This window comes from Argopecten irradians, chromosome 6 (genome assembly GCF_041381155.1).
Source record: "Argopecten irradians isolate NY chromosome 6, Ai_NY, whole genome shotgun sequence".
NCBI lineage: Eukaryota > Metazoa > Mollusca > Bivalvia > Pectinida > Pectinidae > Argopecten > Argopecten irradians.
The window spans coordinates 15,692,409-15,706,935 of NC_091139.1; the positions used below are offsets into that span (position 1 = coordinate 15,692,409).

The following is a 14,527-nucleotide window of genomic DNA, read 5'->3' on the forward strand; positions in this document are numbered from 1 at the left end:
TCAATAATGATAATTTGTTGTTAAGAACGTAATTTGAAGTTCTGAGTATAATAAACGTCTTATTAAGATAGTGTAATTTGTAATCGTTCAACTAGAATATGGTAAAACTAACCGGAAGTTGTGGCTAAAAACGCCGAAAGAACTTCGTTGTGTGACTGAAATTCAGAAATTTCTGCTGAAACGTTGGTTATACGACAAACGACAAATACATCTTTCTCCTAGCGGAGAGTTTCTTTGTGTGCATGAACAATGGGTGACCGTTACAATATACACAGTCAACTAGAACATCTTCAATCCAAATACATTGGGACCGGTCATGCCGACACAAATAAATGGGAATGGTTAACAAACCAACACAGAGACAGTTATGCATCATATCTTGGCCATACTGATATGCTCAATTACTTCGCTCTTGCCGAAAATGAAGCAAAAGCAAGAGTTAAATTCAATTTGATGGAGAGGATGTTACAGCCTTGCGGACCACCCCCAGAAAGACCAGAGGACTAAACGACCATACATGAAGATTCGTTTTATATAACATGAAAAATGAGCGGCATTCATTCATGAACACAGATCTGGCTGCAGACATTCAAATGGATTTTGAAATACGCAAAATAAAATTGTTAGTTGGAGAAAGGAAGAACATGATTTTTTTATGTTGATTATTGACCATTGTGTATCTGAGCATGAGGATGAACTTCAAACAATTCTGGCAGAATAAAGTTACTGAATGCTTTATTACACAACGAGAAACAATTTAACAGTATTCATACATCTTTTTGTGCACTTCGTGTTGCACTAGGCTCAGTAGTCATCAACAAGAAAAATGAATGGTTCAGCATTAACATGCGAATGTGAAATTGTACACTGTATATGAATTGTCTTGATTTTTCAAAAATAAATAATTGTGTAACTAATTTATTGTAATGAACTTGTTTTGTTTTGTTGACGTGAATTGTGGAAAGAAAGACTAGAGTATTACAATTGTTGAGTATCAAATTAAAATTGAAGCAGGATTTGACTGGTTACGGTCAGGTTGCTACATTTTCATCTGTTACAAATTTCATGTTTGATTTTCTAGAGATGAATATTAAGGTTCAGATATATAAAGTTCTTACATAATTGACAAGTACAGAGTTGGTATAACTGCAGCTAGAGACTACTTGATGAGCTTCAATTTATATTACCAATAACTGATCATGATTTGTGTAGCAGCAGTTACATAATTGCATTGCTCAAATAACAAATCTCAAAAGAAATAAAGAAATAACCTGCGACTTCACTGTAGTATATATATAACTTTACTTTTTCACACAATCCATGCGCGTCCTTGCCAATCCACCTCATCATTATCGATGGATTTGTGTGTAACATAAGAAGAAAGGCATATGTTTTAATGTGTTGAACCAATGTTTGCCCATGTCCAGTTTTGATCAAATTAATTAATAGATAATTTATACAAAGATGACAATTTAAATAATTGGGCTGAAACATTGCTAATTGTTTCCCTTCTTTTTCCCAGATAGTACATGTATTATGATATTTTGGACATGTAAAGAAGTAAATTGAACCAGTTGAGCATATAATCCTTTCCTGTTTACACCATTGACAGGAAGCAAGAGATTATCTTTGACACTTACATTCACAACTCAAAACTAATACTTTTGTTATTATAGAAATAAAATCTGGTTCCCATGTATTTTAAATACCAATTAATCTTATAGCAATAATCCAAGAACAAAATTTTCATTCAAAACAAATTTATTTTTATGAATAGAAAAATGAACAATGAGATGACAAAATTATTAATGATTCCTTTGTGTCTTGCCTAGACTTCTCTCAATCCGTATGCAATATAAAATGACCCAAATACATGTATACAATATAGTTTCAACATGTAAGGATTTTGCATCACATGAAAGGTACACAGGACATGTATATCTACAAAGCAACAGGTGTTTCTTGTTGTGTACCTAAATGTCAACCAAAAGTATAACCTATTAGGTACATGTATATATACCGGTACATCTTAACAGTTACAAGAACATACATCATATCAATCAAAACTGAACAATATACACACACACATTATGTTACATGTACAGTTATTGTCAACACAGAACTGTAAAATGTTTTCTTACATAGCTACAGTGAAATGACCCTGCTACAGACAATATCGACAGGTAAATGTAACTTGTCAGTAAATTCTAATTATTTGACTTGCCTGGCCCATTTTTGACCAGAACTGTTACCTTAACCATTTCACCAGATTTCATTACGTGCTACAAATTTTTACTGTATTGAATCAAGCAAGAACTTCTATTTATATCATGTTAATTTCATTAAAATTGATGTGAACATGACAAAGGGCCGTAACTCGATAGTTTACACAGTCTTGATGTCTTCAACATCTTAATTACTTGTATGTCATATACAGAAACCAAGCATAATAATAAAATTCCACATGTTCTAGCCTTCATTTACAATATCTCGGTTCTATTACAATTGGGGAGATATAACTATTCACAATGCGTTTCAAAGTTGTAAAGCCAAATGTAAATATTAAAATCTTTTTTTTTTGCATTTGAAAAATTTAAAACAACATTGTTATTTAAGTATCGCCAACATCTAATATTAATATTTTTCAAACATCTATTACATAATGTTCAGCTGTACATGTAGAAATGTAAGACTTTAGCAAATAGTGCTTTTGAACACCTGGAATTTAATATCAATCTTGCACCAAAACACTGACAATTAACAATACTTTTAATTTATTGGCTTGAATATCCATTTACCTAGTCAAACCACATTAATTTTATTTTCTGCTGTTTTATGCCACAGAATAATAATGAAATTATTCACAATATGCTTTGAACATCAATACATGTACATATTTTATCTGATCAATGTACTCGTATCAAAATGCATTGTTACAAATAAATATTATGCAAATGTCCTATATGACATCAGATATAATAAATATGGTGTAAGCATTTTCCATACATAAAAGTTACCTTCAGATGAACTAAATGCTAAATTGAATATCAATCCAATGATGTATGGCAAGTAATTATAACTGATAAATTCACTAACAGATTCAACACAACTTGCAATGAACACATAAGAAAGTGTATTACACAAATACAGTCCAGTCCACAAGGTACTAGTATATCTGTGTAATACTTCAATTCATATAAAAAATAGCACTTTTGTAAAAGTAATAGCTTATTTTATGCAGTTTAAAGCTGCATGCATTTTGGTTGTGAAGCATTTGAAACATTCTATGAAAATTACATATTTTAAGCAATTTTAGAAACATTCTATGTAAATTACATATTTTAAGCAACTTTAATAAGTGTAAGTTTAATACTAAATAGTATAAGCAAATATCATATAAGCAATTATATTAAGTTGCAGCTTGGTTGAATTTTCTTTTGGAACTATATGTGTAATTATTAAATCTTTGAAATAGTACACTAATATATCTTTTCTCAGTATTAACAGCATTTTCAATATAACATCCCATGTAGTTCCCAAAATTTTGTTCTAACCACAAGTTTTATTTAAAAGGATACAAAGAATGATTAATGTGGAAGAAAAATAGAAATGGATAGAAAAGACTGATTTTGGAGATTTCAGGTTTAGTAATAAAAAAAACCCCCCAACAACCCCAGAATAGGGCTTAAATAGCATGTGGCGTTTAAAACAAGACAACCTTTAATTAGAAACAAGACAGTAAAATAACCCTTATACCTAGTACAGACAATTTTAGTTCCTGAGTATTTCACAACAAAGATTTTAACAAGTAACTCCCTCCCCCATCATAAATGTTTGAATGAAATGCAATGTTGTACTTTATATATGATGGTGTATAGGAAAATTAACATTTTAAATTACACTATATATATAAATTCACAGAAAAACTTTGCTCTTATAATAACACAAACTTTTTTTTCTACTAGAAAAATACCAAAGTTATACAAAAAGATTAAAGATTGTAGCATTTCAGATTTGGTTAAAGAGCATATTTCTTGATAACGATTGAAAGCTTTGTTTCACAAAGCAGCAATATATAGGAAAAAACACACAAGTTCTTATTCTGACAAAGTGACTGAGTCAATTGAATTCACATACTGTTTGGGTTTGTGAGTCAATATAACAAGCCTACACACATTCTAATTCTGCCTTTTTTTACAGCAAACATTCTGTTACTTTTACACATTCAACAATACAGTAAAGAACATTCAATCTTGGCTTTCGTCGCTATCAAAACTTCCTTCACTATCATCAGAGTCAAATTCCTCATAGTCTTCATAGTTCATCACTGGACGTTTTGGTTTCACAATACCTCGTTGTTTTCTTATAAATTTAGTTTCATTTTCTAACAAGTTTTTGTCAATATCTTGATCATCAGTACGAAACTCCAACACCAATGGGAATATATGTTCTATTGCTGACTGCACATTAGCTACACAGGGTGCTGTACAAAGCAAAAACACATACAATTAGTATATTAACACAACTACACAAACCATATATATTCAACCCCATAAGTGCCCCGTTACCTTCATTTAAGCTCCCCTTCCCCTTTTTGGGGCTTCATTTTCAATTATATTGACTTGAAGACAGACTGAAACTACCAAACCTGTGTATGTTTCTCTATTTGATTCTTTGGTATTAAAAATTAGATTGGCCTAAATATACTTCTATCAAGTGCCCCTTCATCTTTCAATTCTTTAACCGCCCTGGGTGCTTAATGGGTTGAATATGGTATGTTTATTTTAATGTAAACAGCAGTAAACACTTCAAACTATACCGGTATATATTTTGGTAAGTATTTCATGGAATATTTTTATGTAGGTGAACATATTGAAACTAATCCCCTTTTCCTTCCTGAGATATGAGACCTGTACACAATGTAATAACTAGACCAGGAGGGCTTGTTGTGATATGTTAGGCCATTTTAATCACTCTACCCCCACAGCCCCGGTATGCCCGTGATGACATTTGTATTACATATTTTTTGTTTTCAATGCCTGTGGATTAGTTTTAAAACTGGCAGTAAACTCACCTGTCACAGTTATACTGCCCGTTGAGAATATTTTCAGTGTGGCTTTTGGTTCCTTGATTTTATATGTAACACCTGGATGCAGCTCTGGTTCATAGCTTCAAAATCAGAATAAATGTATTAGAAAACTTAATCTGTTGACAATGATTAAAAGGAGGATTTGCAAGTTTTCAAAGATGCATGATTTCTTTGTAATCAATGAATACATTATCAGAGAAGACATCTTGCATAAATGGCTATATAATTATTGTAATATATGTGTTTTACAATATTGATGAAATGGCCAATTGTGTGTGATAATATAAAAAGCAAATCAGACAGATACAAAGGGAACTAACTCTGATTGGAATGAAAATATCCATTTAGTTTTAAAATAATTTGTTTTGGGGGAAAAAAAATAACCTATGCACCATATTAAACTGCAAAACCATACATATTCCATGATAATACAAAATTTATGTCTTTTTCTTCTGATTACTGTTTTTGAACAATAGCTATTTAATCTAATATTTAGTTTCCACTGGCACTTATTGCTACATTGTATATTAGAATATTAGCCAAATATGTTAAATAATGACTGATGATCATGAAACTTAATTAATGGTTCCTTACTTTCATCATAGATTTTACAAGAGTGTAGACTTTATATGGCGTTATATATACAATTTTTTTTCATTTACAAGTGATAAGAATCACTCAAAATCACCTGGCATGTTCTGGATATTTCCTTGAAAAATTTGATATTTTAATTTTGAAGGGGAGGATACAGGTTCCAAGGACGTTGACAATCCTGAAGTTGGAAAATTTCACTTTGAATCCCATCCGCTGAAGCTGTCGAGCAAATCTCCTTGCTGCAATCTTGCAAGCCTCTTCACTGCAAAATAAAGTAAAGCCACCAGTGAAATTGAAATCTTTATCTTAGCTTCAATATTATAGTCATGGTAACTGTTCTAAAGACTTTTTCTATTTTTACTTTTTTTTTATCAAACGTATTTATTTTACTTTAGGTTGTTTTACCATCATTTACAGTTATATTTGACAAGCTCCCTCTAAAGAAAACTGACTGATTATACAGAGTAAAACGGTTCTAAGTATGGGCTATAGTACATTTTACTAATAAAAAGAAGAGAGTTTGAGATCTTTATACAGATCAGCTAAATTAAAAGTAAAACATAGCAAAATAACATGTATCTACAACCTCAGCATTATACAGGTCATGGGTAACCATGGAACACAAGTTTTTAAATTGTTTCGGAGGAAAATACAAACTGTCACAGAGATGGTTATTATTCGTGAGAGAGGATTTATTTAATGCAGCATTATTGTGAATTCGTAGAAGATCAACTTGACACTTAATCCATTAACATTTAACAATAGCAGGAAAAATAGGTCAATAAAACTCATGTAATTTGTGCACTTTTCTGTGCTGAAATAAAATTAGTATATTGTTATGTTTCTTATTTAATTACATATCTCTGTGATGAACAGAGGTGTTTATGGAAACTGTACCTGTTATTGTATGATTCTGATACTAGACAAGAACTAAATCCCATTCTATAGTGCTTGTTGGTTTAACGCATCATCACGTAATTGTTTCCAGGTCGTATAATGCTACATATCATCACCTGCAGTGTATTACTGTATATAAACTCAACAGAATGTTATGCTTATAACCTTGTAATTATATAGTTATATACAGTTACTATACATGGTATAACCCCCAGAGTGAAGATACCTTGTGGCACCAGTACATGTAATTTTTCCAGAGGACCAAATGGTTGCCGTTGTGTAGGGCCGCCTTATCTTCATATTGCACATCTGTAAAGACACCAATAAATCCGTAACATATTTGTTATAACAGTATATATATGGCATAAATTCATTTTTGAAACTAATTTTTTTTTTTTGTAAAGATTAAAGATAATTATGATAATAATTTAAATTCTCCTACATATAATAATATTACACATTTATTAAACCAAAATTGTATAGTTTATTCAGTCTATCAAAGAAACAGTCCAAAGGTCCTCCTACAGAAACTATAGCAAGTGCAGTGTTTTTCTTTTATTATTTTTCTTTTCATTTGTTAAATGTATAAATATATAAATCATTGAAATAGCTAATCATTATTTTCAAGTGAAAAGTTAGTAACAAACATATTGATTAAAATTTATTTCATGTAAATATAAATCAAAGCTTTAACTAGTACTTCACATCAAAATATTTTGTCATGTAATGTGCATGCATGCATGCAGTCATATCAGAGATGGCATATTGTGTGTAATTGGTCTTCGTGCATTTGTTGGAGATGATATAAGAATTTTACTTGTCTGGATGTAAGGACATTAGCCACTGTCCCTCCTACCTACCTGCTGCATCTATATCTGTTTGTATTTAACTTATATAAGTGTGTCTTGTGTGTTGTGTATAGTTTTGTATATTATTATATATGCTGTCATCTGCAAAGAGTGTGAGGGTGCTGTGTTTGATGCATTTCTGGGAAATCATTAATGATATAGCAGCTGTTCAAATTTTACATTGTAACAGGAAAGGAGAAATTTTTGATTGACGGCAAATTTACCCTTGTTGTTTAAGACTCTCAAAACTGACGTATTTCACTAATTATATATTATCCTACAATACTGATAGCACCTCATATCCGACATGTGATAGAAATGCGGCTGTAAAACACATACACCATGTTCTCGCTTGTATTCAACATGCTTTCCATCCATAGCAATTCTTCTCAAGTCAAGATGACACCGAGTACTGTAACTGGCCACTACATTATTAATGATTATGTCAATTGTTGGTCCATCATCTTGCCCATTCTCTGCTTCTGCACCACCATCACCACCACAAAAGTCTGTATGGTCCGTCAGTGCTGCAGCAAGTGCATCTCCATTTGTCCCATTAATACTCCCATCTTCTCCAACCACGAGTAAAGCATGTTGATTTTCCGCCATGACATTGGATTTAGAAAGGTGAACTTATAGTTAACAACTATCAAAGTGTTTCGTCTGGGCCGGTTCACATTACTGTACGAAAAAACGTCTCCGAAAAAAAAGCAAATGTGAAAATAAAAAAAGTAAAATCAAGTATGAAGTCCCGAGTAAATAAATAGTTAGATTTCTGAATAATTCAGGATGACAAGTTTATTTTCAGACCAAAGCCACTAGAATCCACCGTATTCACAGAGTTAATGTTCCTGAAGTTTTGGTCTCCAGCCTCTGTATTACGTTCCCAAGTTACCGCAGAAAGGCTGAATCAGCAGGTCAGATCGGCCCTGTCACCAATTACACAGACACAGTGCATACTTAAATTTGATTAGTAAATGATCGTATTCGTACAAAAGTTATTTTCACTGTCAAAAGTGCCTTCACTTTACCGCCATTACTGAATTATCAACCAAATAAACAACAACGACGAGATGAAATTGTAGCTGGCGGCCATGCTTTCTCTTCCTTGGCTTTCAACCAATCAAAACCGCCAGCAAAATCCAGGGGAAATAACTTCAAAAGCTATCAATTCAGGGATCACTACATAATTTACTCACCATGATAATGCATGATAATTATTTTTGATAATTGTTTGCATACATAAAAAAGTGTTGATTTGTTTTAGAAACAATGCAGTAATGAAAGCCAGGCACATAATTATCTGTATTTACAATAGTATATCATAAAGAAGAATTGATTTAGAAATATTAATAATGAAAAATAAATCCTTTCCATGTACATATATATTCATCAAAAGAGCAAAAAAAACAACCCAAAAAACCCGAATTTTCAATGAATTACTTAAAAAATTAAAATCAATTAGAAGTTGACATTGCTGCAAAATTGCGGCGTGCACATTAAAATAAACAAATCCAGTGCTGTATATATATTGCGTGCGGTCGGGATACGAGTTGTCTTTCTTTGAACATATTTCTCTTGGTACAGATCTAAGCTTATATATTACATAACGTTGTATCATGTTTTATGTCGGTAACAATATGTTCTCATCCTTCGTAGCAGTAATTGTACGTAATTTATCTGTTAAATTTGACGATTTTGTTTGTTTGTTAACTTTTACCATAAAGTGTTGAACAATATATAGCATTTTTATGTATAAGTTTGCTAAACCTTTCAGAAAATCAATTTGTATCAGTGGCCACCCAAAGTCTTTTGTCGCTATTTGTGACAGAAATAATTTATACTAGGCCTACTAGATAATCTAGCTGAAATAGTTTTGCAATGTGTCCGTCCGAGTTTGTCCCATCGTGACTTTTAACTCCATCACCGCCGTACCCTAAGGCGAATAAAGTCGGTTTTGTAAAACGTGTTCGTCTTAAAAAGTCCACCACCCGACCGTTACTCGGAAGGAATTAAAGTTTTGTAAATGTGTTTGTCCCCTTGACAACGCCTCGATTTCTTCACATAATTGTAAAAGGCGACTAAAATTTTTATCTTTTTTTTTTCTTTCTAATTTTCCCATTGACACTGCATGCCGCCCCATTTGACAGTGATTTGAACGTTCGCTTATGTCAGTGCGAGGAAGTCTTTGGGTTTTGTCCACATGCCGAGGCACACCATTTCTTTTAAAGTGGTAATTGCTGCTCTTAACTAACGTTCAGCATAAAAGAAGTGGAAAGGCAGGCTGGTTTGCCTGTTGTATGTTATCTGGTTAACATGATGTTCGGTATCTTTGCTACTGGTACGCTCCAGTGAGATAGCACTATAAAAATTATAGCACTGGTTTCATTAATTTTCCCTTTTAACAGCTAAGGATGGCTCTGCATGTAATATGTGAATGGGGTGTTGAGGTTTATAAATGCTGCGTCTCTTAAAGGCCACTACCTTTTCGGAGCAAAACAAAAAGGTTTCCTAAAAACATTAATAACCTCAGAAAATATCTAGCGATGGCCTAAGATGAGCTTTCAACACCAAACATATGCAACAGTGGAGTCATTTCACTGTTTTTCCGTCTGACGCTTAGGACGAAGGTGATAATACGTATAGTATTAACGGTAAGTTAATAAATTTTGCGACTCTACAAAATTATCGATCTCGTTTTGCATTTCCATTTTAACTTTTCGGAAAGGTAGTGGGCCTTTGATATAGAACACTTGCCCTTTTTACACAACGGATATTTATTGTTTCTTGATGAATGACATTTATATTACAAAGAGTGATTTCACGAGTGCTTCTATTAATTACATTTTTACGCCTATATTCTAGGTCTAAACTCATACCAGACAGTGCATATATTTCAGTCAGCCGATTTTTTTTTGCTTACTGATTTATTTCCACACATATATAGAACAGAAATTTTACGAAAAAACATAAGGTAATCTATTGCAAAACATTTATGTTCCAAAAGTTAAAATTGAAAAGTTCATGCACGTAACATAATATTTTTGATTTGATACATCAAAAAGTGGATTCCCACCAGAACAATATTTTCGCTGTAAATATTGAGTATTTTCACTCGGGTAAAAAATACGACATATTTTTCACTATAAAACATTTTATTATACCTTTACTTCTTTTTCGCTATATTAAAAGTAGTCAATAGAAATGCTATTAAAATTTTCACTGTCATAAAAAGCTATTCCCCGGTAAATAGTCATTTGGACTATTTACCGTGGAAAAAGGCTATTTACCTGCATTCAAATTTGGCGGACTTTTCCTCTATAGCGATTTTGATTGGACGTCATCTGACGACGTTTCATGACGTCAGATGACGTTTATGTGACGTCATTGACGTTCCATCGCAAAGCGACAAGGCTGGTGTTTGGGAAAATGGCTGTAAACGGAACACGATTTGACAACTTTGACGAGGAAACACTAACAAAGTTGGTAAACGAAAGAGATAGTGCAAATACCCAACAGGTTATCAAAACTGCGGTAAACATCTTGAAGGATTACCTCTGAGAAAAATCACTTGGAACGATCAGTGAACTTGAGGGTGAAACAAGCGAACATGTGAACGGTATTCTTCGAAAGTTTTACGCGGAGTTGAAAAAAGTTGATGGATCCCGATACACTAAAAAATCCATGATTACAATCAGGTATGGATTGCAAAAGTACTTTTTAAAGAAGCGCGATGAGGATATTATAAACGCCGACGCATTTAAGAAAGCAAATGAAATGTTCAAGTCGGTGTTGGTGAACCTAAAAAAGGCGGGATTAGGGGATACGAAACACAAAGCTCCAATTGATGCAAAAGACATGGAGAAGCTTTACGCAAGTGAAATCTTTTCTACAAATACCTCGGAGGGATTACAAAACCGGACAATATTTGAATATCTATACTATTTCGGAAAATAGTTCGTGTCTCTGGGAACCATAAAAGTGCTATTTCCCTCATACCCATTCAATAAGTGTCTAATATTGCTACTTCAATTCCATCAATGACACCGAACAGTACACCCAAATCTGTCGTACAATATTGACAACGAGCGAACCAGTCGTCCCACTCCCGTTATGCCATGCGCTAAACAGGTGCAGAAACTACAATTTTAATAGACTATGATGCTTGTCTAAGCCAAGGGACAGTGCCCAAAGCCTTTCTTCCATGGGCGAATGTTCAACGCCATGTCAAAAGTGAGGTGACGTCAAGGGAGACGAACTTAAAAGGAAGAATGGCTAGAAAGAAGGGGGAAGAAAACGCTGAAGATTTAGTTGCCTTTTACGATCATGCACTGGAGACATCAGGAAGAGTACTAAAGCCATACCTGTAGCGTATTTTCGTTATATTCTGGTTTTCAGTCAACTTTGTTGAGAGCGCACGATCCTAAAACAGATATGTAGATATTTTTGTTAGTAAAACTTTTGCTTTGTTAGTATATAAACTACAAGGATGAATTGTAACTTTATAAGGACAAGTAACTTTCAGTCAGGACCAGTAACTTTTAGGGTCAGTCGGTTTGTTATTAAACTAGAGCCATTTGAAACCTACATGGTTTGAAAGACAACCCCATCCATTCAGTACTGTCTGAATATTAACGGTAAATATTTTATCTGCTAAAAGTTATTTTTCTTACATTTAGGTGATGATGATGTACAATTGAACAAACAAAGAAAAAAAAAAAAAAAAAAAAAAGCATGCAAAGTTTAAGGTAATGAACTCATTGACGAAATTAATGACTTTGTTCCTCTGAACCGATACTAGTGAAAGCTGCTCGAAGGTAATTGTACAAATTAATGTTGATATCAGACAAAGAAATGAATGATAGGCTATATGCACCAATGTTATAGCCATTAATGTTTTTAACTCATAGACTGACAAGTCAATTTCAGATGATCTAAAACATTTTTGATCTAGATATAAATTTCAAAGGCATTATAATGTATCATCCAAATTATTAAAGGGACAATTCACTCAGACTAATTCTTTTACAGAACCAAGAAGCAAAATATGGCATAAATGTATTGTTCTACATTTCTTATGAAACATTTTTAAAACTCAAAATATTGACAAATTCCACTTCATTGTTGATTAAATCATTGATCAATATGAATTAGCAGGTACAGTATGTACGCTGTACCCTTACCCGAGCCAAAGTCACGCACGTTAAACAAATGAACTACATAACCACTGAGGAGGTGATAAAATGACTTTTTAGACAAGACAATTCACCTAATAAGGTAAACACACTACTGTCAGAGCGATTTGAGAAGTTCTAGACAAAAGTTGCATTACTCTACGAGCAAGGGACAGGGTTCGGCATACAAGATGGTCGACCACAATGTGTAATGGCGGACAACGAGCGAGTATGAGCATTTCACACGCATTTCACCACCATTGGTGTTTCTGGCATATCACTGTAAAACCGACTGATCTAATTTCCATTAGAACTGGTTTTTTTTCGATATATGTACAAATTTTAATCTTATCTTAGACTGAATTGCCCCTTTAAAACATCAACTTCTTCTTTACACTGTTTTTGTCGAGTTGTTAACCAGAAGTAAGATAGTTGTAAAGTTTATTAGTAATTAATGGTTGGACTGTTTCCCCCCCCCACCCCACACACACCTTAAAATGCCTACCTTAGTACGTGACATTAGTTTTGGTATTACTAAAGTTGGCAGTTGGCAGACGAACATGAAGAGGGCGGAAGGGGGGGGGGAGGGGGCGAACAATTAATTATGGACGTTGCACCATTAAAGCATAATTTAGCTATCTTTAATTTTCAGCTTCTCACCTAAGCTGCAACAAACTAAGTTATTCATAAAATGGCCAACCTCCAAAACGATTCTTCTGGTTACACGTATTCATTCGTAATAGTTAAGTAAACCTAACTGTCATCAAAACAATGTTTATTGCTCGTATTACAAGCTTTCGGCTTAAAACCACATGAAAGATATTGCCCTGGGATTTTTTTTTCTCTCGCTGAACAACATAAAAGGAAAATGCGAGATTGTAGAAGATTAATTTGTAGGGCATGAAGACCATTCTTTGTAGTTAGCACGACGGCTTTTTCTTTCGTTGGAACACGTTTCCCTTTTACAATTGTTGAATGGTTGGTTTGTAGTACAATCGGGTTTGTAATATTAGCTTTAAGGAAAAAGTGAGTTTAAGAATATACACTGTAATAGTATCGGATTTTCATTAATTGTGAATGAATGATCAAGACGTGAAATGAATCATTTAGGTAACCTTGAAAAATAACTTCAATAATACGTTCAATGAGAAATATTTCAACATGAGTTGTTCCCAATTTATATGAATGGATTCTTTATGAAAATATGTCTTTTGAATATTATTTCGTGCATTTTTGCTGATGAAAATATCACTACATCTTATTTGCATATCTTGGCAAGCACACGTTACCTTATCCTAGTCGTATTTCTATCGACTAAAAATGGATATAATTGTGACAGAAATAGGCCACACGACTCGTGGTTATTGGATATGGAATTGATTCCACACTCATAAGTTATTTTTTAAAAGTTAAAAAAGACACTCGCTAAATCTCGTGTCTTTTGTAACTTTGAAAAAATACCTCACTGAAAGACCCAAAGAAAGTATGAGAATTTTGGGTTTCAGACCGAAAGACTTGCCTGGGGAATCATTGAGCTACATCAAAGGCAAACTTCACCTATTTGACATTGAAAAAGAAATTTTTCGTAGTTTAAGCCGATGGCTTTTATTTACCGAGAAACCCCAACTCAATTTACAATAAAAAATGACTTCGTTCTGTTCTAATGGGAACAATACAAAACGTTTAGCTGAAATATATCCGATTATCATAAAGTAAGGATACCATAGACATCAAACGGACTCATCTCTGTTAAGTCTAGGCCTAAAGCATAATTATGAATACATTTATATTTCATGTACATAACAAGTAATAACATTCACACACCTCAACACATTTACACATGCGAGACCATCCTTTTACCGTGACTTTAGGTAGAAAGTCATATATATTTAAACAAACAATATCAACCAAGTTGATATTTCAAG

At 33.2% G+C, this 14,527-nt stretch overlaps 1 protein-coding gene across 1 annotated transcript; it reads right to left on the bottom strand.

Moving 5' to 3' along the window:
• Nucleotides 1-1,743: 1,743 nt before the first annotated feature.
• On the bottom strand, nucleotides 1,744-8,565 carry LOC138325140 (TATA box-binding protein-like 1). Its single transcript, XM_069270592.1, has 5 exons — nucleotides 7,768-8,565; nucleotides 6,807-6,889; nucleotides 5,778-5,945; nucleotides 5,075-5,169; nucleotides 1,744-4,483 (listed from the first exon to the last, which is right to left on the bottom strand). Exons 1-5 carry the CDS (start codon nucleotides 8,035-8,037, stop codon nucleotides 4,248-4,250), a joined length of 852 nt encoding a protein of 283 aa, XP_069126693.1. The 5' UTR covers nucleotides 8,038-8,565; the 3' UTR covers nucleotides 1,744-4,247.
• Between the last annotated feature and the right edge of the window lie 5,962 nt (nucleotides 8,566-14,527).